Raw genomic sequence first — 24862 nt, 5'->3', positions numbered from 1 at the left:
AAATGATGCTAGCGCTGGAATATCTCACTGTGCGTTCAAAATTTCCCCCTGCACTGCATGCAATATAAACTCTACCAATGCACTGGCATATGGAGCTGAGCACACACTAAATGCAAAGAGGAATATATTTTATAGCAATATATTTTTTTGTGTTCTGCTGCTGTGCTCACCAAGATCTCTAGCGTTCACTTCTGTTGTGCTTCAAACACAAGCTCAGGCTAACATGCATGTTGAAGAGCAATAGCCATCCGTAATATTGCCATAACTATTCATTACATCAGTGGCAAGGAAAGAAATATCCTCCTCAGACCCCCTCTATCATTCCTTTCCGCCTCGGGGAATTCACTGAAGGTTAATTTATTTAAATCTCCCATCCACTCATCTCTATTCCGTTAAACTCACTAAGAATCTTTGGTTTGCAGTCTAATCCGCTTTCTACTGTCAAAGGCCCGTGCTCTCTCTGCAATGCAGTGAGTGAACAACTGCGTATGTGTGTTAACGAGACAACACAGCAGTCGATAAGGTCATGTTAGCTTACACATGCATGGTCCATGTCCTTTTAGAGTGATGCATACTGCTGGACTAATAAATCTACAAGGCTCTCATGCTAGGAGACAGTGAAGTTAAAACGTTGGTCCCTCCCAAGAGACTTGTTCGTTTCTACTGTCCTCAAGGCCACAGAAAGTCTAAGCTCCTGCCATCTGTTCTCTGCTTTGAAAGACAGGATACTTCAATGCAAGTGGGGTATAGTCAGATCGCGCTATCAACAATTAGGCTCTGGTACTGAGGATATCCTGGCTATGTGGGCAAGTGCCGTATCATTATTACAACATGGCACACGTTACGAGCGGCACTCTATTCCTAATTACTTTGGAAATGCACAGCCTTCCCTTAAATAGTTGCTGAAGCTATTTGCAGTCTGTCAGAAAAACATCCAGCCTATGTTGATGTGTTTTTGTGCTGCAGAGAATTGGCTAATGAGACATTCACCAGCTCCAGCGGACTTCAACAATGGCATACTGAGAGCTGCGAGTGTCCAAGTGCGGACACGAGCGGCTGCCTTTAAAGCACTCGACTCAACACTGTACGCCCATTTTTTACTCGGTCTGTCACATCAGGAGATTTACTTTAAAACTTTAGTTTCTGAAACTTAAGCATATACACGGAGAGCCCCACTGCTGCAGTGTGATGTAGTCTTCATGCATTCCATAGCATATCAAGTGTTAATTCAAAATAAGCAGATGAAACTGAACAGAACTCATAATCTTGTCATAGAAAGATATCGCTCCGTAAGACTCAGGAATAATTCATTCCTCCTTAGTAAAACAAGATTAGGTCAGACTGATTTTTAATAGAGCTTCAATGTATATCACCATCTTTTGGCACCGGCTGCTCGTCCATAAACTTTGATTCTATTTAACACCACCTCTTGATCTCTCCCATCTGTCTTCTAAAACAGGCTTCTCTTACTTATGCCTTTCTCCTCCCTCCAGTGCTTAGCCACTATCCACTTCTTTCAGGGGTTTTTTCTAATTTCCTGCCTGTCCTGAAATCTCTGCTGCTCTATTATTTGTTTCAGATCACCTATATTTTATCCTTGTGAGGGAATGGCCTGAAACAGAGGACATTGGAGATTTATGATGAGCAGCTGCCTTCGCTGACACAAGCTTTTAAAAGCAGCAAGATATACTGCTCCAACGTTTCGCCTTTGATTGCGTGAGTCCAACTTTTGTCTTTCAATAGCCCGCTGCAGGACATATCCAATATCTAGACTTATTAATAATTTAAATCTGAAGAGAAAAGACAGAATAAGAAATTAGACAAAGGGAAGGGGCACTGGGAGGAAACGACACACTAAAGGGGAAGAGTTTTTTCTCAAATGAAAATTTAAATATTCCTGTCATTCATTTCCTGTATATTTAATGCCCTTGTCTGTCACAAAGTCCCAAAAGATCAAAAACTACGGTCAAAGATATACTCTCAGACAAAACTGAATGAGGCTTAACAACAAGCTAGTACTACTTGATAATCTTTCATTCAAGCTCAATCTCTCCTTTTAAACTTAAATCATTCTCTGCCTCATTTGTCTGTACTTGCCTCAGGTGAAAGGGTCACCAGAGTATTTACTACAGTCATTTTCAAAAGACTGTTTTGTAGCTTTCAGTGATTTAATTTATTACTGCAAAGACCCAAGGCCGCGAGGATGGCACACACGCATTTCTTATAAAGCTGGTGTAATTCATTGTTCCTTGATGATCTTCTTTAAGAGCATTTTATCAGAGGAGATAAAGTTGATGTCTGCGATAGCCCATAAAGAGAACTAATGAGAGTAGGTTACAGTTCAAAAAAGATAATGTTTAAAACAAAATGGGACATTGGGCCCTGGAGCCACTGGCACATGAGAATGAGCACTATTAGGGTAAATCAACTCGCAGCCACTCCAAAAGATTAATTTTCTTGACTCAGCTGGTGTCACAACTTCACAGATTTCTTTGCAAACCATGTTTAAGCTTGGTTTTGAATAGCACGCCCACACCTTGTCAGTACGCTTCAGAACATCCCAGAGGCCGTACTTAGTTTCAAGGAGAGTAGATAAGAAGCCTTATTCCCTTGTGTGTCAATTAATACTTGTAAAAAAGTGCTCCTTAGCCGTTTGTCCTATTTGTCTTGTGCATGCAGCTTCCTCTCTCTTCCCCACTCTGAGTGTGACTGAATCTGTATCCAAATGTATCAGACCCCCTGAGTGACAATTCAAGTGAGATCTCGCTAGCTGTGGATGCAACAGCCCGTTTTCAAAAGACAATTCTTCGCCTTTGATGCTATTTCGGGATGAAGCTTCCAGGTCTGGAGAGAAGAATTACCAGATGGCTACTTGTCATTCTCCAGGAGTCGGAGCTCTGAATTCTGGTCCAGCAAGCAGAAGTCCTCACTGTGAAGACTGATGCAGATCACGATCTGACAGGGACGCACATGCTGCCTTGATATTGCGGCTGATTAGCATACAAGTAAACGCAATTTTTGCTACCACCTCCAAACAGTTTTGTAAAAATCAAAGCTGAATCGCTGTTAAAAACTTGACAGCTGGGAATGTGGCATTGCAGGGCTAGTGATCAGTGACTTCATGTGGTATACGACTCCTTGATTTTAGCTATCATGGCTCCTATCTAAAGACAATCTAGTGGCAGTTATTTCAGCTGTGCCTATTTATAAGCTTTAACTTGTGGATGAAGAGTAAATGATACAGCTAAGGCCAAACCACAGTTTTAACAGAGCTGTTGTTGGAGCAAAAATAAAACTCAGAAATGCCAGAATAAATAAAAACTGAGTCACATAAAGAGAAGCTATGGTTTATGACAACTTGGGTTGTATTTCTGTAGCTCCGGCAGTCAGTGCTATTGACTATAACGAGTTCACACAAAAAATAATTGCTGAGTGTGGACACGCTGCTAAAAATAAGTTCAAAGGGGTAACAAACTCAAGTGGTCTGACGCTGCAGATGTGAAAAGTTGTGAGAAATTCTCTCAAAGTCTCTTTTTCACACAACTATTTCTGTCATTTTTTTTGTTTGTGCAACCAAGTGAAACACCATAAATGCTTTCTTGGAGAGACTGTGTGAGAGTGTCATAATGCCTATATGGATGATTCACTGTGCCTTACCACTGACTAGAACTCCTCTCAGACATGGGATATGCAACTTTGCTGTTTGTCTGATAAAGAGACAGCATTCTGTCATTCAGACATATGTCACTTGGACACTATTGTTGTTCATGGCTTCATTCAGACATGCCACAGCGATGGAAAGTTTAGAGTAGTCATCACAAAATTGGACCTCAAATGATGTATAATGCACAATAAGATTCTAATAAACAAAAGACTAAATCTAAATTAATCAAAAGCTTATCAAAAAGTCCAAATAACTAATAGCCGAGTATATATGATTTACTAAAAATTCTGCCCTGCCGGTATTAAATAATACCCAAATCATCATAAATTAAGCATAATAAAACAACAAACCAGACAAACTAAGCTTCAACTCCTGTGTATATTTTGTCAAAACTGGGATTACATTCATTATGAATGTGTCTCATTAATGTGAGTTGTTAAACATCATTCTCATCAGTAAAGTTGTTTTTATAGACATTTTAGTTTGTTATAGATGTGAAATTATAGAGAAAGATGAATGAGAAAAGTGTTTTGTGATTATCGCAGAGTGTTTCTTCTGCATTTTCAGAGGTATTTCTGGAAAAATCCTACGCTTCAAACAACTCAAAGTACATCACTTACGAAAAGGAGTGCAAGTCTGAAAGAAGCTCCAGACACCAGTTCTTTTGCAAGGCCCGCAAGTCCTTTTGTAACAGCTAGAAAGACTTTTTGGCTTCAAACGTGGTCTAGTGACACTTTGTACATACTAGTTTGTTTTAAGCTTTTGGCAGCATTAACTTCTGAATGCTCACTTTCAGCTTTTGCCTCAAAAAAGTGGTTTGTTATCTGGATTTTTGTCAGCTTGTTTACAAATTATATGTGGTTGTTTGAAAGCCCGTTTTTCTTACCCCGACTGACCTACATTTTTTATATTGAGTGCATCATCATGATGGATGGAACAGCTGGTGTGCAGAGTTGGAGGATTTGTTAGAAAGCATAAGAATAAGGGAGTAAGCTTCCAAAATACTTCCATGGCACTTCCCATGATAGAACTCAATAGTGTTTTTTCCGAGATCAATCTTGTTTGATGACGAGTAAAGAGATCTTCATGTGGAAATGAGCAGAACACAATTTTAATATTTAATGGAGAACAGAATGAATGAGGTTTCTATAGCCATGTGTCAACACTGCTCGGACTCAAAATTGATACAAAAAAATCAAAAAAGATTCAACAATTCTTCAAAAATAACCAAACAATAACACAGCAAAGACCATTCAACTTTGACGCCTTCCAAACAAACTTGCTGTTTTGTCCTTTTTTGCCCTCAACAAGTACAAACACGGTAACATTTGGAGCCGAAAGCACAAAAAAAAATTGTTTAGTCACACATGAGGGTTCTAATGGGCCCTGTGGCAGAAAATGTCAGCACTCATTGTCTGAAGGCTCTTGTTGTTTTGTCAGCGGAAAACAGGAGGGAAGGTGTTGGTGGCAAACGGGGCTTTAGTGTGCCACAAGGAATTATTCAGTGAAGCAAGAGAAACTTCTTCCTGTAATGACCAGGGAACAAGTCAGGGAGAATCTATTCCAAGCGCTGCTCTACTGTAATTTACAGCATAAATAAAGCAAACAGCCAAAGTGGGGCACAACAGCGCAAAACATCTTTGTTTTACTTTGGGGAGGCTGGGAGCGGTCGGGGTCACGATAGGTTGCACTCAGTCAAGTAACCACCCACTTAGGAACACTGTGATTTATTTAATTTATTCAAATGCCTTGGGTTTCCACCGATGCATGCTGAAGCACAGCTCTGACTCATTTAAAGAGAGAAACATAGTGACAAAGGGTAAAGTGAATCATCTTTTTAACGTGACCCCTGGTGCAAATTTCACTAGCAAAGTATGCCACTGTAGGGAGAATAGTAATACATCAGACTCTGAATACTAAGTCAAAATGGCAAAATGATACCAATAACCGGTGCTGTCAGGGAGGATATACGTAAACCATATTCATGTAAATGTTGTGAATAAAGGAGTTTGGAAGCGCAATAAGAGAGTTTGGCGGACTTGTAGCAGCAGGAGGAACATCAGCAGTGTTTCTAAGTACTTTGGTAAGCTAATGAATTTGTTTCAGAGGGGAGAAAAAAAATGTCCTGAGAGTTGAATTGAGTTTTGGTTAGCTGTAGTTAAGTACAGACATGTGTATGAATGCAGCCAGAATAATCAAATAACGAAGAGGAGGATGTCAAATAATCCATTCATATTGTTGTTCCATTGAAGGCATTTATCTTTTTTTTTCTCCCCTAGTGTAACATTTCACTGCTTCCATCATCTTAAATGCTCGGATTTGCTGCTTTTCTCCGATTTGTAACACTGTAGCCTTTGGTTCAGTTCTTGGAAATCATGATTTTCTTTCCTCTGCCAAAATGATAAATTGAGTAGTGAAAAAAAAGTTTCAATCTTTCAATGCATACCTTGGAAAAAAAAAAAAAAATGTGTTCAGAGATGTGTATATTGAAATGCAACAGCAGACACCCTATTAATAACATTATTTATAAAAATCAAGATCAAATAGTGTCATAACAGACTCCAGATCTGCTACTGAAGAAACTGTGCTCACATCTACCCACTGATGTTCGATCACAGCTTTACTTTGTCAAAGCCGTCTCCTCACTGCTCATCTCCCTTGCCAACAAGTGCCAGAATAAAACACATTTTGTGACTGGTGTCATTGTGCAGATGCCAAAACTGCCTTTTGAAATATAAATCTTAAGTGGTTGTTCTAAAAGCTGGCTGTAAATAAACCAAACTATCTGTTCGTTTTTTTTCTAAGAGTGTTTTAACTACCTGTGCCTGTGTTCAGTTTATCAAAGCCAAGAGAAATATGTGTACTAAAATATATATACGACCTATCCTATGTGCAATTCATGTCTCATGGAGCCAAAAGAATTAAACAAACAACTGCAGGGATAAGCTTTGAAGAAAAATCTGCTACTAAATTTGTTCATTGCCAAAAAGGATAGGCTAATTGGATTCAGTCATAATGAGTCAACAGTCATTTCATGTCCTGTCAACAAATTAGCAGTGGGTCAGAACTGCAGGGTGAACATCAATATGTCCACTGTACATTCGTGCCATATGTCGAGTCACTCTGTCCAGTTACTCTGACAGTAGTTATGGACAACTCTGTTGCTGGAAATGTGCAAAGATAAAGTCTGAGTCAGGTTTCAGCTCTGCGACGACATCTCCACAGCTAATCTACAATTTCTCTTCTCATTCTGCCCCAATTCAGGAGCTGTGTCACACAAATGTAGCATGGCAGCCTTGAGTGCTTAGATAACCATCTGCTGGTCTCTCTGAAATCACTTGTACATTCCCAGCTGTTTGCACATTCCATGCCACCTCTCCAGGGACTAGCTTTCGATAATTTGACAGATAAACCAAACAATAACACTGCAATAAAATCATCTACAGAGTTTCACTCTGCAGTAGCTGTGTCTCCCTGATGAATACTACAGAAAGAGGACAGGAAATGACCTTTGCAGACAGTAATGGCCTGGTCATGGAGGAGATCAGGACAAAGGCAATTAGGCAGTTTATAGATCACACTTATATAGCTATACAGGAGGCAGCCAAGCCCAGCAGAGGCCAGCCAACCAACGGAATGAATAAAGAGTCCCACTTCCATGTGAAGCATATATCCATTAAGAGATCTAATGCACTGAACGAACGCAACAGCAAGCCTTTCAGGACCTGAAACACAGTAATAATGCAGCGTCTCCTTGATCTGATTTTATGTTATATCGACAGTATGGCTTATACAGAACTTTTTTCTTTGAGTTTGGCTCGATTTTGATTCAATTCAGGCAGAACTTTTAGTGACGAGGGGGGAAAAAAGCAACGAGAAGGTGAAGAAAATGTACTTTTCTTATTCGAAATGGTTCATTCAAGAAAGAGAGTTCTGCAGTTTTCTCTTCAGTCTCCATTTCCAAGTTTGCCCACAGCACAACACAATGTCTTCTGAAAAACAGCACAGCATCGGTAAACTTAATACCAATATAACAGGCTACTGTATTTGCTTCTGCCCCATGTCCTAAAAATATAATTTCTTTCTCCCTCACAACATAAAAAAAATAAACTTCAGTCAATTGCTGGTGACAACTTATTGGGTGCCGGTTTGTGATTGTGCACAAAAAGTATACTCCAACATGTAACAACTTTGTTTTCAGCAAAGGAGAAATTGCTGCATTGCCCGAGAACATTACTTATCCTGTGGAGAATGCATTATCACTGAAATAGGAGAGCAGAACCATGATTTTAACTACAACTATTCAGTGATTTCAGTCTCAATTGATGGCACTATGCTTCTCAAATCAAAAGAGTACTTGTGTGACAGAAGAAGTAGCTACCAGGTTCATTCCACACCCTGTATTTGTTTTTTTTGACTGAAAAACTCATGTGTCTGACGCTTTCATCTAATTCATGAATTATACACACTTGACACAAAGATGAACTCTGGTATGCATCAATGATAGCACTCTAACTGTATTGCACGAGAGGAACAAAACATTCAATATCTCATTGCAACTATTCGTTGATGTTTGGGTAATATGCATCATTATTTAACCTTGATGCTTTAGTGTGAAATATCTACAACAGTCGGGAAAAAAAACTCTGTAGCTAGTAATACAAACGTGGGAAATTCTCATAAAAACCCAGCAAGTCCTGTATACATAAACATTTATCTGCTAGTCGACCACAGCTCTGGGTAAGTTGCTATAATTACCCAGAGTCAGTGCCACACACATTTATACATCATTATACTTCACCTCATCAACTCCATCTTCAGACATTTCATTGCATATACATGGAATCTAATATAATAATAACTAATACTCAAAGTCCTTACTCTAATCATGGGCTCTTAAAAGGTTGTCAAACAAGAGTAATTCTGTAAATTTTTATTCTCGGCCCTTGGTCTGGAACAATAAATTGCTTCAGGCATGCCAAACAGGTGCACCATCTAAACCTATTGGAAAACAGGATCTGGATGTTAAAACCGAATGCCGCAAATGGATTTTGAGGGATAGACGCGATAATCTACTGATGCACAAGTGATTTGTGGAAGAATTACAAACAGATTAGTTCGGACTTTTCATTATATAGAACCGGCCTCACTGCAACATGGACAGACCTCTAAATACCTTGAAGCCCTCTAGTAACCACCCTGTCCCAGAGCAGCCAGCCAACAGCTTGTGCTATTTCTGGATGATGGACCACAGCAGAACCCTAATCCTGTCTGTGCTACAGGACCCAGTTCCATACCAGTGGGCTGAAATCCTCAGAGGACCATAGCAAGATCACTAATGAATGATGACGAACATCATGATGCAGTTTTCATCCCTGGAGTGTGGACGGCAGGGCTGCACGAATATTTTGATCAATGATGAGACTTGCATCAAAATAAGGTTATTCACATGAAATCAGTGCATCTCCTAGAGGCAATATATAAATTAATCTGTGCCCAAAACGCTTCACTTGCTGAACATCTGTTTTTCCAATAGACACTGTAATTTACCAATGTTCCCTAAACACCTCATATGCAGATTGCAGTACATGCTAGACAGACAGCTGAGCACAGACAAGCCTCCTGTCTCTCCACAGTTACTGCACCAAGAATTACTTTGAAGAGAGTGAAGTAAGACGTTTCAGTGTATGATTTACCCAAGCTGAAAAACCAAGTGTTTAATCAATATTAGAGTCTATCAATATTAGAGCCCATCAGGTTCATTTATGTATGTAGAAAGCCAAAAATCAAGATTGATATGGGATTAATACTGCAGCCCCAGTCAATGGTAGAAGATTTGAAAACATTATGATGCATCATATGCTGATAACTCAGGGAAATGTCATAATGTGAAGTGAAATCTGCTGCATTTTGATGCCACGAGTGCCTCCAAAAACGAGGATCTAATAATTTATTGAGCCTGTATTCATGTTAGACTGACACCCAAATGTTTAATACACATTCTTATCAATAAAAAATATATAGAATAAGAATAGTCTATTCCTGCAGAGATGTTTTCAGTTATCTTGGAAATAGTGAAAAGTTGAAGAAAGAATGAAAAGTTGACAAACAAGACTTCAAACATCTACAGATTTTGCTGATGAAGCTTATGCAGTATCATAGCTACTAAAGGGGCTCCAAGGTACCACTACTTCGTCAATAATAAGGATATTGTTGAAAAATATTCTACTTTTTCTAACCACAGTTCTAGTGAAACAGCAAGATACAATAATCAGAGTTGTCATTTCTGTGACTTCTTTTATGTTCTACAGTAGCAGGATAGTAAGGCAAAAATGAGCAACTTTTATCCCGTTCAGCTGATTTTGAGGGCGCTTCCCCCACAGTAACGCTCTCTCAAGTTCTCAAGAGCCCCCTCTTCAGAAATCATTCAAAACCCAGTCACTGTTTTGGAGCCTGTTCCGTTTCTCTGCTGTCCAAGTGTCACAGCCTCTCTATTACAGAGACTCAAAGACTGGATGTGAGATTTGAGCAACATGTACAAAGCGTGGCATGCTAAGACAATTAAACACAATCCTAAACAACTCTTCTGCCATGGGACTATCTCTCATCCCCATACTGTTCCGTTTACCTTTAAGCAGCTCCTGCGGATTAAGTTCTCCCTTGGATCCACATTAATGAGAATTTGTGTGACACGTCACTCACACAGAGAAACCCACTTCAGCAGCCCTTCTCCACCTTGTTCTCAACCATGAATTCCCTATTCCAAAATTAATTTGCAGTTAGAAAGGCATTATTCTTGAGTGCTGCTTAAGAGGCATCTTCATCTCGCCTGTTCTCTTGGTTGGTAGTGTTGGCTAATGAGGGCCTGGTCAAAACTGACGCTGACAGCTCAGCTCTTTAAACGCCTTTATCAAAATATTGCTTAAGGGGAGATTTGAGCAGCCAGTTGCCCATATGAACACTTCTACCATGGGTATAGCGCTCATTTCCCCACAGCACTGTTTACCTGCAGGCTACATGTCCAGCTCCTGTGTGTGGCCGGCCACATTCAGACCGACACTTGTCAATAAATAACAGGGAATGAATACAGAAGAAACGTGTAAAAATACAGGGAGCGGCAGCAAGCCAAATCTAAAGGCAGTCTACAGTATATACAGACATTAGGTTTGAGTCCTTTTGACACATAACAGTATGAAGAGGTTTTTTCAATGACTGGGTTGCTGTCTTGCTTATCTTGTATGTATACATAGTGACGCACACGCTCTTGAGTGACACCATATACAGACACTTCGTATTTCACTGAGCTACAGGTGGTAGCAATGTGCCAAGAAACTGCAATATGCCAGCAAAGGAAGGAAAGAGGAGAGCTGCTTGCCAGAAAACACAGATGTAAACAATGCAGGATCCAAACTCCACAGGGTAGCATTAGAGGACAAGTTCAGTGATATTTTATATACGTTTTATTATGAACAACAGCCATAGAGACCAAAAAAAAAAAAATCAACAATAAATTATTTCTAAAAACAGATATTGTTGCCAAATGCATGATGCAGCCTATTGCAGACTTACGCTGTTGTGCAAGAACTATTACAACAAATGAGTTGATTGACATGCCGATCCCCCATATAGATACCAGATCACTAATGCAAGTACTAGCATATTGACTGTATTCATGCTTGGCAGCATATTCTTTCTCGTTTTGTTTTTTTATAAAAAAGGTACATATTATACATGGATCAGTCACAACATTAAAACCACTGACAGATGATGCGAATAATGTTAACCATCTCATTACAATGCACTGTTCTGCTGGGAAACCTTGGGTCCTGGCATTCGCATGGCTGTCTCTTTGACACGTACCACCCACAAAAGCATTGCTGCAGACCAAGTAACAGCAGAACCCAAACAGCAGCAGTATCAAGGCACCATTCCACCTTGGAAAAGCTTGAGGAACATGCCCAAGGGCCAAAAGCATCAGGTCCAGCCTCCAGAAGTCCCACAGTCCTAATCTGACTTGAGCATCCATGGGCACCAGAACAAACCTGATCCACAAAACCCCACCCAGCACACAGGACATCCTGGTTCCAGACACCACGCAACACCTACAGAGGTCCTTTGTCCATGCCCTAGTAATTCAGAGCTGTTTATGCGACACAAGCGAGGCCAACACAACATTTTACAGGTGGTTTTAATGTTGTGGTTGATCAGAAGTGTGCAGTATTCAAACCACTAAGAGCTGAGTTTCACAAACCATGCTCCTTAACGTTTAACATGCAAAATAAAATGCATAAAAATAAAATTATAATATTGAACAGCACCTCTCGTAGAAATTGCGATGGACGATTTGGTGGAAAGAAAAAAACAGTGCTTGAACTTTCAGCACTGCCATAACCCGTTTAATATGTGGTTAAAACAACAGTGGTGATAAAGCCTGACAATTAGGATGAGGGATAAATCCAAGCTGAGAACATTTCTGTCTGCGCCAGAACTTGTCACGATATCATCTGCCATTAGACGTCTGGACAGATGCCAAATCTCCATATCCTAGACCACCACCGCAATGACACCCTGGCCAAGCTCTGCGTAAAGAAACGAGAAGCAAGTCGAGTAAACAAGATGAATCCTTTCCATTAACAGAAGGACTGCGGGCCCTCCTGCCATTCCACCATTAATTATCTGGTCTTATGGGAAGATTAGGGGAGAAAAACTAAGCCAACAGTCAGACTCCACTGAGTGGGCCTCCCCTGTTTAATTACCAAAGCAGCACAAACAAATGAAGCCACATAGATCATGCAACAGGATAGCTCCGGAGGCTATGATTTGGCTGAGCTTGGCTCTGCTCCTTTGTGTTTCCTTTGTTCTCTTCTGTCTCTCCTCGTGCCATCTATCCATCCATCACTCATCAGAGCAGACTGACTTGGGACTGTACTCACACCGTTATTAATGGATGAAGCGATGAGAGAGGATACAGGACAGAAAGGCTGCGACAAGCACAAGATGGCAATGACTGATCATTTAATATGAAAAAAGCCTGTAAGGTGTTACCAGAATTTGCTCAGGGATGTTTACTAACAGTGTACAAAAATCCTCAGCTGCTGTCGCTCGAGCAGCCTGAGAACTCAGGCTTCACTGCAAAAAGGCAGAATAAAAATAACAACCAAGGTTAACGAACTGATTTACTTTTATGACTCATTATTACAATTTCAGCTTCACCTCTTTCAAGCTTCTCTTACACTTGTATCCTTAGAGAAGCTTTTCATATATGCAACATGAATAAACATTACATGAAACTAATTTTCAATAAATTGAGTTTTGAATTTATCTATATTTTCAGTATTTTTAAAACAAAAATGCTAATCTTTTCCTCATCCCAGCTGCAAAAAGAGAGAATTTCCAGTTTTTATGATGCATGATAATGGAGTAAATTTCTTTGAACAAGCAATCTAGTTATTTTTTTAATCAGCAAAATGGACTGCATCATGTTTAACAATTCCAAATCAAACATGCATTGTTGTTCTCTGGATAAACTGTGTTACAGTATGAAAGCAAAGCCACGAGAATTTTTCCTTTTCATTTGTCATCTTTTTGCTTTTCCTATTTTCACAGTCAGTCTCGTATCTCTTGGTAAATAACCGTAATGAGCATATTTTCAGTGACATTCTCTTTAAGGTTGACTCTATGACAACCTAATGGAGCAGACTCAACCTGAAAGAACAGAATGATACATTGTTAGAAGGGAACACTAATAATTACCAATCAATTCAGATGGATGTGAATTACAACAAAATGGAGATGAGCTGGGGAACATTAAGTCGCTAAAATAATCACATCTCCTTGAACAATAGGACTACATTTTTAGAAGGCATGTGAAAATCAATTTACAAGCATATGTAAATCCTTCTGGGGGGTGGGACTGAGTTGAGTAATAGATGCTGCTTCGATAATCTGTTCATCATCAATGTCTTCGATCTGGGGATCGTGTGGAGTGATATCGTCACCACTGACATCTGGTTGGAACTGATTCGTGTTTATCTGATGATTTCAACATATCTTTAACACACTAAAATGCTCCACTGGCCTTCAGTAGGGAAATTTATTACCCTGCTCTTGGTCAGTTTTTCTTGTCTCGGCAGTTCAGACCTACACCCAAACACATGCTGCTGATTTATTGGCATGACATGGTGGAGATTTCAAGACACAATATATTAATGTGTTTCAGTGGAGATACATTGATAAATTGCAAAACCCTATTAAATAGTCCCAATGCAGACAAGCAGATTGCATTATTACAATGCAGAATAAACGAGGGAGTCATTTCCTTTTGAAGTATTTACATACTTGTACACCAGACTATAAATTGTGTTTGCCTGGACTTGTTTCTTGAAAAGTCTTCTATAAATGATCCAGCACAGATTGATCCAAGAGCAAGAAGTGGAAGAGAAACGGTTATCATTCCACTGCAGCCTACAGAGTACAACCTGCACTTTTGATGCCTCAGAGAATAGTTAACCTAAAACCTAATGTCCAGGAGGTTACATTAAGCCCAGAAAATGCTGTGGGACCCCTGGTTTGCCTTTTGGTGGTGCCGAGTTGAGCTGCACTGAGCCTCAGCGCGTTACCCCTGGAGCCTGGTCCAATTTTCTCTCAGCACAGCTCCGGTCCAGAGACCACACTAACAAGCTAAAGCTCAGCGCTCGTCAGAAAGGGAAGCATTTGGGCACTCACTAGAGGCCTGAAAAATGCAGGTTGTTGGTGCAACCCTCAAGCTGGACACAATAATTAATCTTCATATCGATCCACCTCCTCGACTTCTGTTGGGACAAGCACAGAAAGCATGACTGAGAACCTGCAGTACGTTTCCGCTCACTGAGGGAAAGACGAGGAAAAGATTCTCCTTAGCTATTCCTCCCACCCACTCTCACAAATATACACATACTTTATAATCAACCTCCCTGTTACACAGGAGAAATTTTATTTGTCTACAAGGGAGACACCAACCAAACACGAAGACAGAGACGCACAGAATAAGTGGTTTGGAGTAAAAGGTTCCACATAAAGCACCAGAAGGTAAACTAAAAGAAACTGTTACAAGAAGGCAAGGTCAAGGCAGTGAAAAGCACAATTTCAGCCAGAGAAACAAAAAAAGCACACCTCATATTTCAGTCTATTTCAGCTAAGGGCTATAATATTTGACAAGATTTCATTTGGGACTACTGTTTTAGGATCCAATCTGTGTATTTTCTCTGAAGGAAAGGGGAAGTTCAGGTGCTCCTCTGACACTCTCTCTCATTCACCAGTTTCTCGTTACCACCAAGCCTCCTCTGATTAACTGCCCACCAGCCTCTGAAATATGACCCATAAAGGCCAGTGCCACTATAAACCTGGAGCCATGGCTGATTTGTGAATCCAATTACCTCCTTGTCTGTAATGGTTGTGTTCAGTGCCATGATGTTCAGTCAGCTGCTTTCAGCATATGTCCTTAAGGACACAGCTTCCACCATGAGCAACACTTAGCATCTCGGACTGATCACTGAAATAACCATCTTGCTTTACAGCAGTACAGGACAGTAGATGGGCTCTGGGAATACAAAAACAAGTTTAGTTGTTGACACATGTTGACAGTGAAGGATCAACAAGTATTTAAAGATAGACCCGTTATGTGGGGCTATTATTTTTATTGGTCAGAAGTCTCTGCAGCATGGTGGCCTGTCGCTAGCTAAACCCCAACAACGCTTTCTGCTAACACAAAACTTTCTCCTTGAGTCGCAACAGTGTTAAACACAGCAAGCAAACTGCAGTTTACATGTCATTACACAGAAAGACTCCACCTGGTGATGTAAAATACATGTTTTGACATGCATGTCCTTCATCTTCTGCCTCATTAGTAAATATGTTTTAATAGGTTTATTTAATACTAGCAATGAACAAATTATCATTACAATCCCTATCTGGCCAACAGCACGTTTTATATGCTTACAAATAAACATATAATGTATTGAGGAACAGTCCACACATGACTCCCCTCCTCTTCCTCAATGCACCATTGTTGGTCGTCTACCAGAACCAGCAAGAACTTTTTTTTAGCCATCTATTTGACCAACATGGCTTCAGTTATATCGCTAGTTTGCTTTTTCGGTCTAAAAAAAAAAAAAAAAAAAAAAAAAAACTAACATAGCACAGTTGTAGCAGCAAGTTCATGTGACTGTTCTGTGTCACTTAGGTTTATCGGGAGATAACTCGGGTCACATTTCACATGATAAAAATTGTTTTACTTCACATCCATCAAAGTAGGAATGTTGATTGAAGTGAGTGATACAAATCTGAGCCCCAAAGTCAAAAGTAGCTTCAATTCACCGCATCACACCTGGATACCCAAAACAAGGCAGCGCTTGTTACACATGCACTAGGTTAACATTAATTATTTAGTTGACACGTGCTTAAAACGCTCTCCATTTTTAATTTTCAATGAGCAGACTTCATGTGAAGCACACACATTCAAACAACAGCCAAACAGGTGTAGCAATTCACATGGCTCTGGCCATCATTTCCCTCACCGTCTCCTAAAACTGCCCGTTTCAAATTATCCCCAGAAAGTTCACCGACACTTGCCTGAGGGGTAACAGCGTAATTTGAGCTTTAGCTGCAACTAATAGTGGTGCTTTCCTAAACAGGGGTTAATGAAAGGCAAGAATGTTGTGTGTGTTTTTACAGAAAACAAGACTAATAGTGTACTCATGGATCAGACTCTGGCTCCCGAACAAAGGACAGTTGTGAGATTAAAAATATTGATCATTTCTCCATGTAAAAAAACTCCACTGATAAAGAAGTCAGTAGATTGACTGATTTGTGAATAAAGGAACTATGTAATAAGGGGATATTTATCAATCACTGATAATTACTACTCTGAACTAGTAATAAACTAGACAGGATAGATAAACTGAGCAACGTCATGAGGGGTTGTTAACAAAAAGACTTTTGTGATATGCAATGTAATGTCTCAAATGATAAATTGATGAGACATATACTAGCGATCTCACCATTCATTTCTCTAAAAGCACAGTAAGAGGCCACGGAAGTCAAAGGTCTGATTGTAAACTTAAGCCATCCATGTGGATGTCCTCAACTCAACCCTCTACGATCATGTCACACAGAGAGTTCTTAAGTTCACCCAATTGCTGACCTCAACCGGCATTCCAATGGTCCAAAATAGACAGAGCTATAATTTAAAGAACCAGAATGGAAAACTACACCCTATTCCCTGGTAAAATGTTACACTGGTGGTGTATCATCCTTACATAAATGCTGACCTCTCATTCTTCAGAAAGAGGCAAGAAAAAAAGCAAGAGAACTAATATTGGCCAGTAAGATGTGCTGAGTGCAGAAAAACCTTGCATTTATCCAGCAGCGGGGGTCTGACTCCAGCCAGCTCAGTGCAGTAAACATGCAAGTACAGGGCTTCCTTTGAGCTCAAACACCAAACCTTTCAGAGCTGCTCCAGTGACATTTCAGGTAGGGTTTTCTCTCCAATGCTATGAAAAGGTTCTGCACAGTGGGGATGTGTGACTGAGAGTTTGTTGATGCAATATGGAAAGAAACACCCCAAAGAAAAATCCCAACAAAATATGTCTCTTGCAAATGGAAAATTCCTGGGTTCCCCCAAGTCTCCCAACTTAATTTCCACAGAGAACCAAGTTATCATGTAAACATGGTTCAGAATATAAAGTTAATAGCCTTGCAGACTTATTCTACCAAGCTACCCAAACGCTGACCGTGAAAGCACTCTCCGTTATTTTTTTCAGACTTACACTGAGAGGCAAAATGCCCCCAAAAGACAGACAGAATACAGAGAACCTCTGCTACCACATTAATAATGCATTCTTGGTTACCTTCCGTCTATCCATTCTGGTACCATTTTGATTTCAAGCTCCTTTCCCCCCTTAAGCCATTCCTTTTTCCTAAAGTAAGAGCCACATAAATCTGGGCTCTCAGTCTCTATTACAGTAGAGTGATGGCTGCTTTCCAGACAAGCAATCTCTGTGGACACCCCTGTTCTCTGGTCCAAACCACTGAACCACGGTCTCAGCTATTGGGGAAATGTTCAACATATCAATGTTCGGAGGGAACAGGTTTCGGCCGAGAGGGTCAACTCCTACACAACCATATATTCATAGGCCAGCAGCAAAGGGGTAATAAATGTCATGGAATTTCTTGCAATAAATCTAGGTATATACAATAGTCGATTCTCATATTTAAGGGGGAAAATCTGTAATAAAATGCAACTGCGACACACAACTTAAATTTAGTGGCTCAATTTATCATCCTGTTCCAAGGCTGCAATTTTATTCTAATACAATCCCTGAAGCAGGACACTGGTAACTTCAGAGATGTACAGCGGTAGTGTCCTACATCCCGCTGGTGATCACACCACGTGATTTGCTTGTTTTAGCACTGCTGGATAAAGGGGGAAAAAATGCAACTGCAAAAACAAAAGCTCAGGATTATTCTGTCTCTAAGGAGTGCCACATTACCTGGCAAGTGTAATATTTTTGTGACTGTTTCAACCCAAGTTGTCCTCCTCTGTCCCACAGCAAACTGAAGTGGGACAGCACAAGAGCTACAAGCGTGTCGTGCATTTTATTGTAACAGCTCTAACTGCACTTTGGATTTTTTCACTACTAAAAGCACACAGTAAGCACAATTTCTGTAGTTTAACTGGGATGCTGCCTGATGTCTGAGTGCAGTGAAGTTTACACTGGTCTGAGTTTTAGCCCCACAAATCAAACAAAAAGGTCCTCCTAAAGTTTATTTATGCAACAAAAATTAATCAAAGGTTTATTTAGATACGAAAAGTAGCAATATTCCACATTTAGGTTCAGTTCTAGGTATATGCCAGTCATTACTAACAATATAACAGTTTAAGTCATCCTCCGCCCAAATACTAGCCTTGTTAACACTAAGAGATTCTGCAGTAAAGTTTTCACAGACCAACTAAGCCCACACAATAATTAACTGGTAGAAAGTGCCTGAACTGATTCAGCATGACAAAATTAATGTTTACAACTTCGGATGTGCGTGTGTGTGTGATAAATGGGCTCTCCAGAGCACTAAAAAAGAAGCAGAAATAGCTTCTTTTAAATAGCAGAATAAGAACTTTTTGTTCAACATGACAAATGGTATCAAAAGTAGAATATGTGCCTCCAGTGTTAGTTGTAGTCAACCGCAGCACCCTTGGGACTACAGATTACACCGGATGCTGACACCAGTGTGGAAGACTGAAGTGCTCATTGTATGCTTTTGAGAAGTTATGAAAATGTGGGAAAGTTGTACAGCAACTCCCTGGTGAACAGTATAATCCAACTTCTTTAAACTGCTCCACTTTTCTCCTCTGCTCAAAGGGACTGTCAGCTGGGCTTAACACAGCAGCACTGCAGCCACAATCCCGTCTCACACACTGCTCACATACAGCAAATGCAGAATAAGGCTGATGGCTCACTTCATCTTTCATGTAGCTCCTGAACTTGCTATTGCAAAGTCCTTACCTCCAATTTCAAGGTTCCCTGCGTGGTTGCTTATCATGAAAGTGATTAGAAATGAAGAGCTCTGTTAGTGATACGGTTGGAGCCCCCAAGTTGGTTGCCTTCAGGCTGCCAAGCTCTCTTAGCTACTCAACACCAGATGGCAGGTTAAATCGCTGCTGCTGCCAACACTGCTGATCCTCGCAGGGATCTTCCACACGAGCAATACACATTTCTTTAACCTGAACAGATTTCAGCTTCACTTTAGCACTGCTGCTGTAATTCAAAAGCTGAACAATTAGACTAAGTCAAATAGGATTTTCTTGAGGGCACATACAAGTGAGCATTAGACACAGGAATTAACACCAATCACCGCCTCACATTAGGTTGTTACAGAGATTTAGGACCAGTGTTGAGGCAATCAAACAATCAAGTTCTAGCAACAACAGTCTTAAACATCCGCCTAACAGATGGCGTGCAGGAACGATGGCACCACATGATGCAAGAATACTTGAGAAAAGCAGTGGAGCATCTTGTAAAAAGTGATGTGCACGGGCATGTACAACTCTCTCATCGGAGGGCTTTGTAAAGCGTTTAATGAATGACTGTTGTTCCATGATAAAAGAAGATAAACTAGCGCTTTCCACAAATATACATTACTTAAGATTTTCTTCTTTAGATCGACTGTAATATACCACATCAGCATCCACAGCAGCTTAATAGTGGGATTTATTGTACCATCATAAACCAAACAATATGACCACATCCAGGGGGAGGAGGATTTAAGAGAATTCACTGCTCAGATCAGTAGCATTTCTGGAGCTGTGGTAGGGGAATCTGAGGACATCCTTTTGTGGGAGAGCACTGAAATATTGGCAGAAAAATGCACCCAGCTGGTGTGCTTTGACATGATTGTAAAAATGTCTAAATGTGGCAAGTCATATTTTGCAATAGTGGTGTAAAACACTATGATAAAAAGGGACACAACTCGTCACCAGTGTCAGCATCTATAAGTTGCAGCTGAAAGAAACAGCAAATGTTGAATATTACGAATAGAATAAATTAACGTAGTGTCCTGAAGATAAAATCTGTTTTAATGTCAAAATAAAAGTGCAAGTAAGCCAGAAATGTATGCAACACCTCCTCATCTCTCTTCTACAGTTGTAATCTTCACTTTAATTTGATTTTTCACTAGATTTTTTTTAACAGCATCAGTTTATGAAGGCTGTGGTCAACCCAAGAAAATCTTGGTTGATCAAAATTATACCTATTTGCGAAACAATTAATGAGTCGTAGCAAAAAAAAAAAAAAAGTCTACATTTTATCTCCAGGTAAAGTAAATCAGTCATAGTTCACTGAATGCACTATACCTGCTAGCTTCAGTAGCCTTTATTAATTATAAATATACATAAAAGACTGTTTCTGCAGCTTATTAAATCCTATTTTGTACTAAAACATCTGCCAAGAATGTATTAAATTCTTTTTACAGTCCACAACAGTAACAATCTTACATCCTAATGAATAAGCTTCATGTAAATGCTCAGTAAACCATTATATACTGTAAGCTAGAAATAGCAGTCTTCATTAGACTGAATGAGTTCAAAATTGTGAAAATGCAGGATTTTTTCAAAACAAACCATTTATCATTGGTAGTTTGCCATTGATGTGACATTTTTCTCCTTATGGAAGCAAAAAACAATGCGCAACTACTGAGAATTTGCTCAGATGAGACCATATTGACCAACCAGTGAACCCAGATATCAGTGCCCTACAGTGCATGTCTACCTGTAACAAGATATCCCCTCCTTTGATCCATACTGAAAGCAGCGAGATGCTGTCTGCACACTGTGAGATGTGGACTTGCATCCCAGACTTGTTCTATCTGGTGTCCAGTTTATAAAAATGCTCAGGTTGTTAAAATGTGTTAACATGACCAAAGCAAAAAAAAAAAAGGAATCATACTAACACTGGAGGACATTGGGGCTCTCAGACATCATTTGCCATATCAATACTGCTTCTATCAACAGGACTATCTTGGTTTAGCTGACAGACAAGAACAAACACATTTCCAAAGCCTTACAAGTGGAACTCAGACTTTTGAGATCAAAACTTGCCTCATCGGTAATCTGCAGAGCCTCCTACCTGTCTGTCCGTTCAGCTTTGAGCAGTCAGGTGACAACAACAGCGCAGAATACCGATGGGCAGGCTGAGTCAGTAAATAGCTCTGGGAGATTATCACAGGCATGGATGAAACTGAAGCCAACTGATGCTACGTTTTAGGTGGATTGCTCATGATTGCCACCAGCACCCCTCTTTGCGACACAATGATGATTAAATTAGCTTTTCTGCAGTTGACGCATTTATTTTTCCTGGTCCAGAATAAATAAAAAAATACTTAAAATAATAACTGCCACTGAGCAACTTTGACAATGATGTTCAGTTCCAAACAAACAGGCACTGTAACTATAATGCTAATTTTGCCCGGCAGCTGGGAGTAAATAGTCTGTGTGTTCATGTTGGCAGTAGTCTCAACCAACGCACGCACTGGGTTTGGATTTAGCTTCTCAGCTTTTACAGTCATGACAGGCTGTTTCTCAGGGCAGTTATTTATACTTTTGATCATTTTAAATGTCCAAAAAGGCAGGGCAATTTCTCATGATGCATTCCCACAAATAAATTTCAGCTTAGTCTGGATCTCATTGAACTTGCTGGGTTCAATAAATCAGACACTTGCGGATAATCTCATATTTTCACTTTTCTTTTGCTTTTTTCCCCCCTTTTGTCCTTGCCACTACTGCCCCTCTTTTTCTTCCCTTGGCCGCTGCTGCTATGAAAATCCCACTTAGTAACCACAATTTGTCATGTAGCAACCAATTAAAATTTGAGAGTTTCCAAAGTTGCCAAATCTCCTGGTATTATATAGCGGTCCTCTCTGTATTCAGTCTTAATTTGCTCTGCAGCACTATCATCCTATGCCAAAGAGAGCTGAAATATTTAAGCTCCTTCTCAAGCACTCTGTGTACAACCTTTAAATCTCTCCTCTCTGACAGATCTAAGCAAAGTGCCCCCTCCCTCATGCCATTAAAGGCAATCTAAAGATTCTCTGCCGGTTGATCAGAGAGGACAAGAGCAGTGTGGAGGTAAATGGCTGTCACAAAGCCTGATGGACCTTTTCTCTTGTACTGGTCATGGGGAGGCACTCGACCTCCATTCACTCAAAGTGATTCAAAGCATGTTTGTGCCTCTGGAAGGGAAGGAAATAGAGGAGAGGGAAAGTGATCCTTTCTGCCTGCTCAAGATAAACAACAGCATAACAGAGAAACAAGAAGCTTCTAATGTGTGAAGGACAAGAAATACATTTTTCATTTGACCGGACAAAAGGCAACAGCCTTGGCTTTCCTGGTTAGAATGCAGTTTTTCAGACTGCATGCCTTAGGTGAAACTATTTCGATCACTGCACTGATGAATGTTAACCTCAGAAATAACCTGAGTTGCAAAGTAACTAAATCTTACTTAAATCTTACTTAATTGAGACATTTAAATGCTGTTTTAAAAGTATTTCTGATTTGTGGTTGCTCTTCAGAGACCTGAAAACTGGGTCTCTAAATGTTAGAAAGCATAAAAATGATATTTGGTGGTGGTGGTGGTGGGGGGTGGGGGGGTGCCATTCAATTTTTGCAGTCAGTATACTTACTGCACTGAAAATGGCAAATTAATGCCATGAGACTAATCTTTCACAAGTCATTGCTTTTGTAAGCTAAAGGAAAGCACCAATTAAGCTAGGAACACACAAACATGAGATTTGGGGGGGGGGGGGAAGCTGTGGGACATCTGAGGTAAATTTACCATGACTATAAACAGAGGAAACTGGTGAACAGCCAGAAGAAAGCAGACGAATGGCAGGTTAATATGAGAGTTCGAGCATCATCTCTGCTTAATTAGATCCTGCGAGCTTCAGAGAAAACGTCCCATTTAAAAGCCGAGCTGCTTGTGCGTTGTGGCGATTCGAGAACAAATGACACGGAAATCCTAACAGTTGGACGTCGCAGCCAAGAAACCAAACAACTTGTATGTATAATGCAAACAAGCCCACTGCAAGATAGGCCCTGTCTACTATAATGCGACTCACCGAGCTCGATAAGGCAGGACAAAACAGAACAGAAAGCCGGGGTGAAAATATGCAATACTCAATAGCAGCGATCAGCGGAATATATTGTGCAAACTTCCATCCATAAACGGCACCAGCAGGCGTGCGTTAGGGAAAGATAACAGGGACGGCTCCTGTCTGCTGCACTGACAAGCAAGTGTAGAACCCCTGGAAGGAATTACTGTTGATCATTTATCATCTTAACATACATCAAATGCGAAGACAAGGAGAGGAGGGGGAAGAAAACACAAGGCTACCACGCTGGAGATTCAGATTGCGGTCTCAACAGCTGGTATCCGCCCGACAATCACACAGGACTAAACGCAAGCTAGAAAGAAAGAAAAATCTCCAACTTGGATGGGAATGTGCGACAAAATAAATAAATGCCGCAGATTTGCAACTGCGGTGCGGGGGATATAAATGTATAGCCCGCAGCGAGAGAAGTAACAGACGCCAAACAACATCTTTGCTGTCAGAAAAAGCCGAGCGAGAAGGCGCAGAAATGAACTTGTACCTGTGTACTGCAAGAGAAACATTGTCCACACGAGGCGAGCTGCGATAGATGTCGGTCCTGTGCTCGTAGGACGAAGTGTACGGAGTAGAAAAAAAAAAGAAAAAGAGAGAGAAATCCTTGAATGGAGACGGGGGCTCAGTCAGTCGGGTCCGCTCCGCTCGGCAGACCGGACTGCAATGAGAGCAGCCAGTCGAAGCGGGACCTTTTAGCTGCGCTGAGCCGAGCCCGCCCTCACGACGTGCCGGCTGGAGACGCACCACGCAGCGCGCAGGAGAACCAGCTTAGGTGTCCGAGAGATCCGCTGTCACCGACACAACTCCTTCTGCTTGTACAGGCGAGCTCCAGCACCGGTGATGTCGTTTTAAAAAGCAAGAGCTACAGCCAGTCTGCTCCCCCCTCGTCTACCCCGAGAACAAGGAGAATCAATCACGAATCAGCCATGTGTCCAAATTCTCTTTAAATATTATCTATTCTAACGTGCGGGAAAGCGATCCATGCAAATGAAAGCTGCAATTGGTCCCAAACTTTTGACAGCTGTGCGTTCAGAGGGTGTCATTCTGTGGTTTGCCAGTTGGAGGAGGAGAAGCAAAGAGATCGTTTGTAACTGTGAGGAGAGGAATCCTGTCATCCTGAAAAGCTCAAGACATGCTGGAAGATGGGAAATAAATGCAGTAAAAATAGCAAGATTTTATGGAGGGTGGCTATGCTGAGACCATTACTCCTTTTGGGGTGACACAATGTCTGCTTCATTTATTTCTGCAATCTGTTGTAGGCCAAATAATCTTTATTTTTTGGTCTCTCACTCTAATCCTATGCTTATGCAAGCAAAACTGCCATGTAAAAGTACAGACAAGTTTATGTGTTGTACATGTATGAGTACAGCAAGCCCTTAATTTAACCCTCAATTGATTAACAATCTCCAAATGTTGATAGTTTTGTAGAAGATAAATGATACAGGACTGTTGTAGAGCAAATGTCCATGTTTTGTAACCCATCTACTTAAAATATCACACCGTCCGTCC

The 24862-nt window shown here is 40.5% G+C and overlaps 1 protein-coding gene across 7 annotated transcripts in view; it reads right to left on the bottom strand.

Annotated features, from left to right (window-relative positions):
- Nucleotides 1-24862, bottom strand: part of enox2 (ecto-NOX disulfide-thiol exchanger 2) — a 189231-nt gene that overhangs the window by 112725 nt on the left and 51644 nt on the right. The window contains exon 1 of one of the 7 annotated variants that reach the window (XM_022213966.2): nucleotides 23841-24369. The exons of the other annotated variants lie outside the window; for them this stretch is intronic. Coding sequence (XP_022069658.1) covers nucleotides 23841-23862 — 22 coding nt within the window. The 5' untranslated portion in view covers nucleotides 23863-24369. Of the gene's footprint in view, nucleotides 1-23840; nucleotides 24370-24862 lie in introns of those variants that run through there. 7 annotated transcript variants of the gene reach the window in all.

The sequence above is a fragment of the Acanthochromis polyacanthus genome, chromosome 10, assembly GCF_021347895.1.
Source record: "Acanthochromis polyacanthus isolate Apoly-LR-REF ecotype Palm Island chromosome 10, KAUST_Apoly_ChrSc, whole genome shotgun sequence".
In the NCBI taxonomy this organism is placed as follows: domain Eukaryota; kingdom Metazoa; phylum Chordata; class Actinopteri; family Pomacentridae; genus Acanthochromis; species Acanthochromis polyacanthus.
Note: the sequence above shows the minus strand (reverse complement) of the source record. Positions and strands in the feature narration are given on the sequence as shown.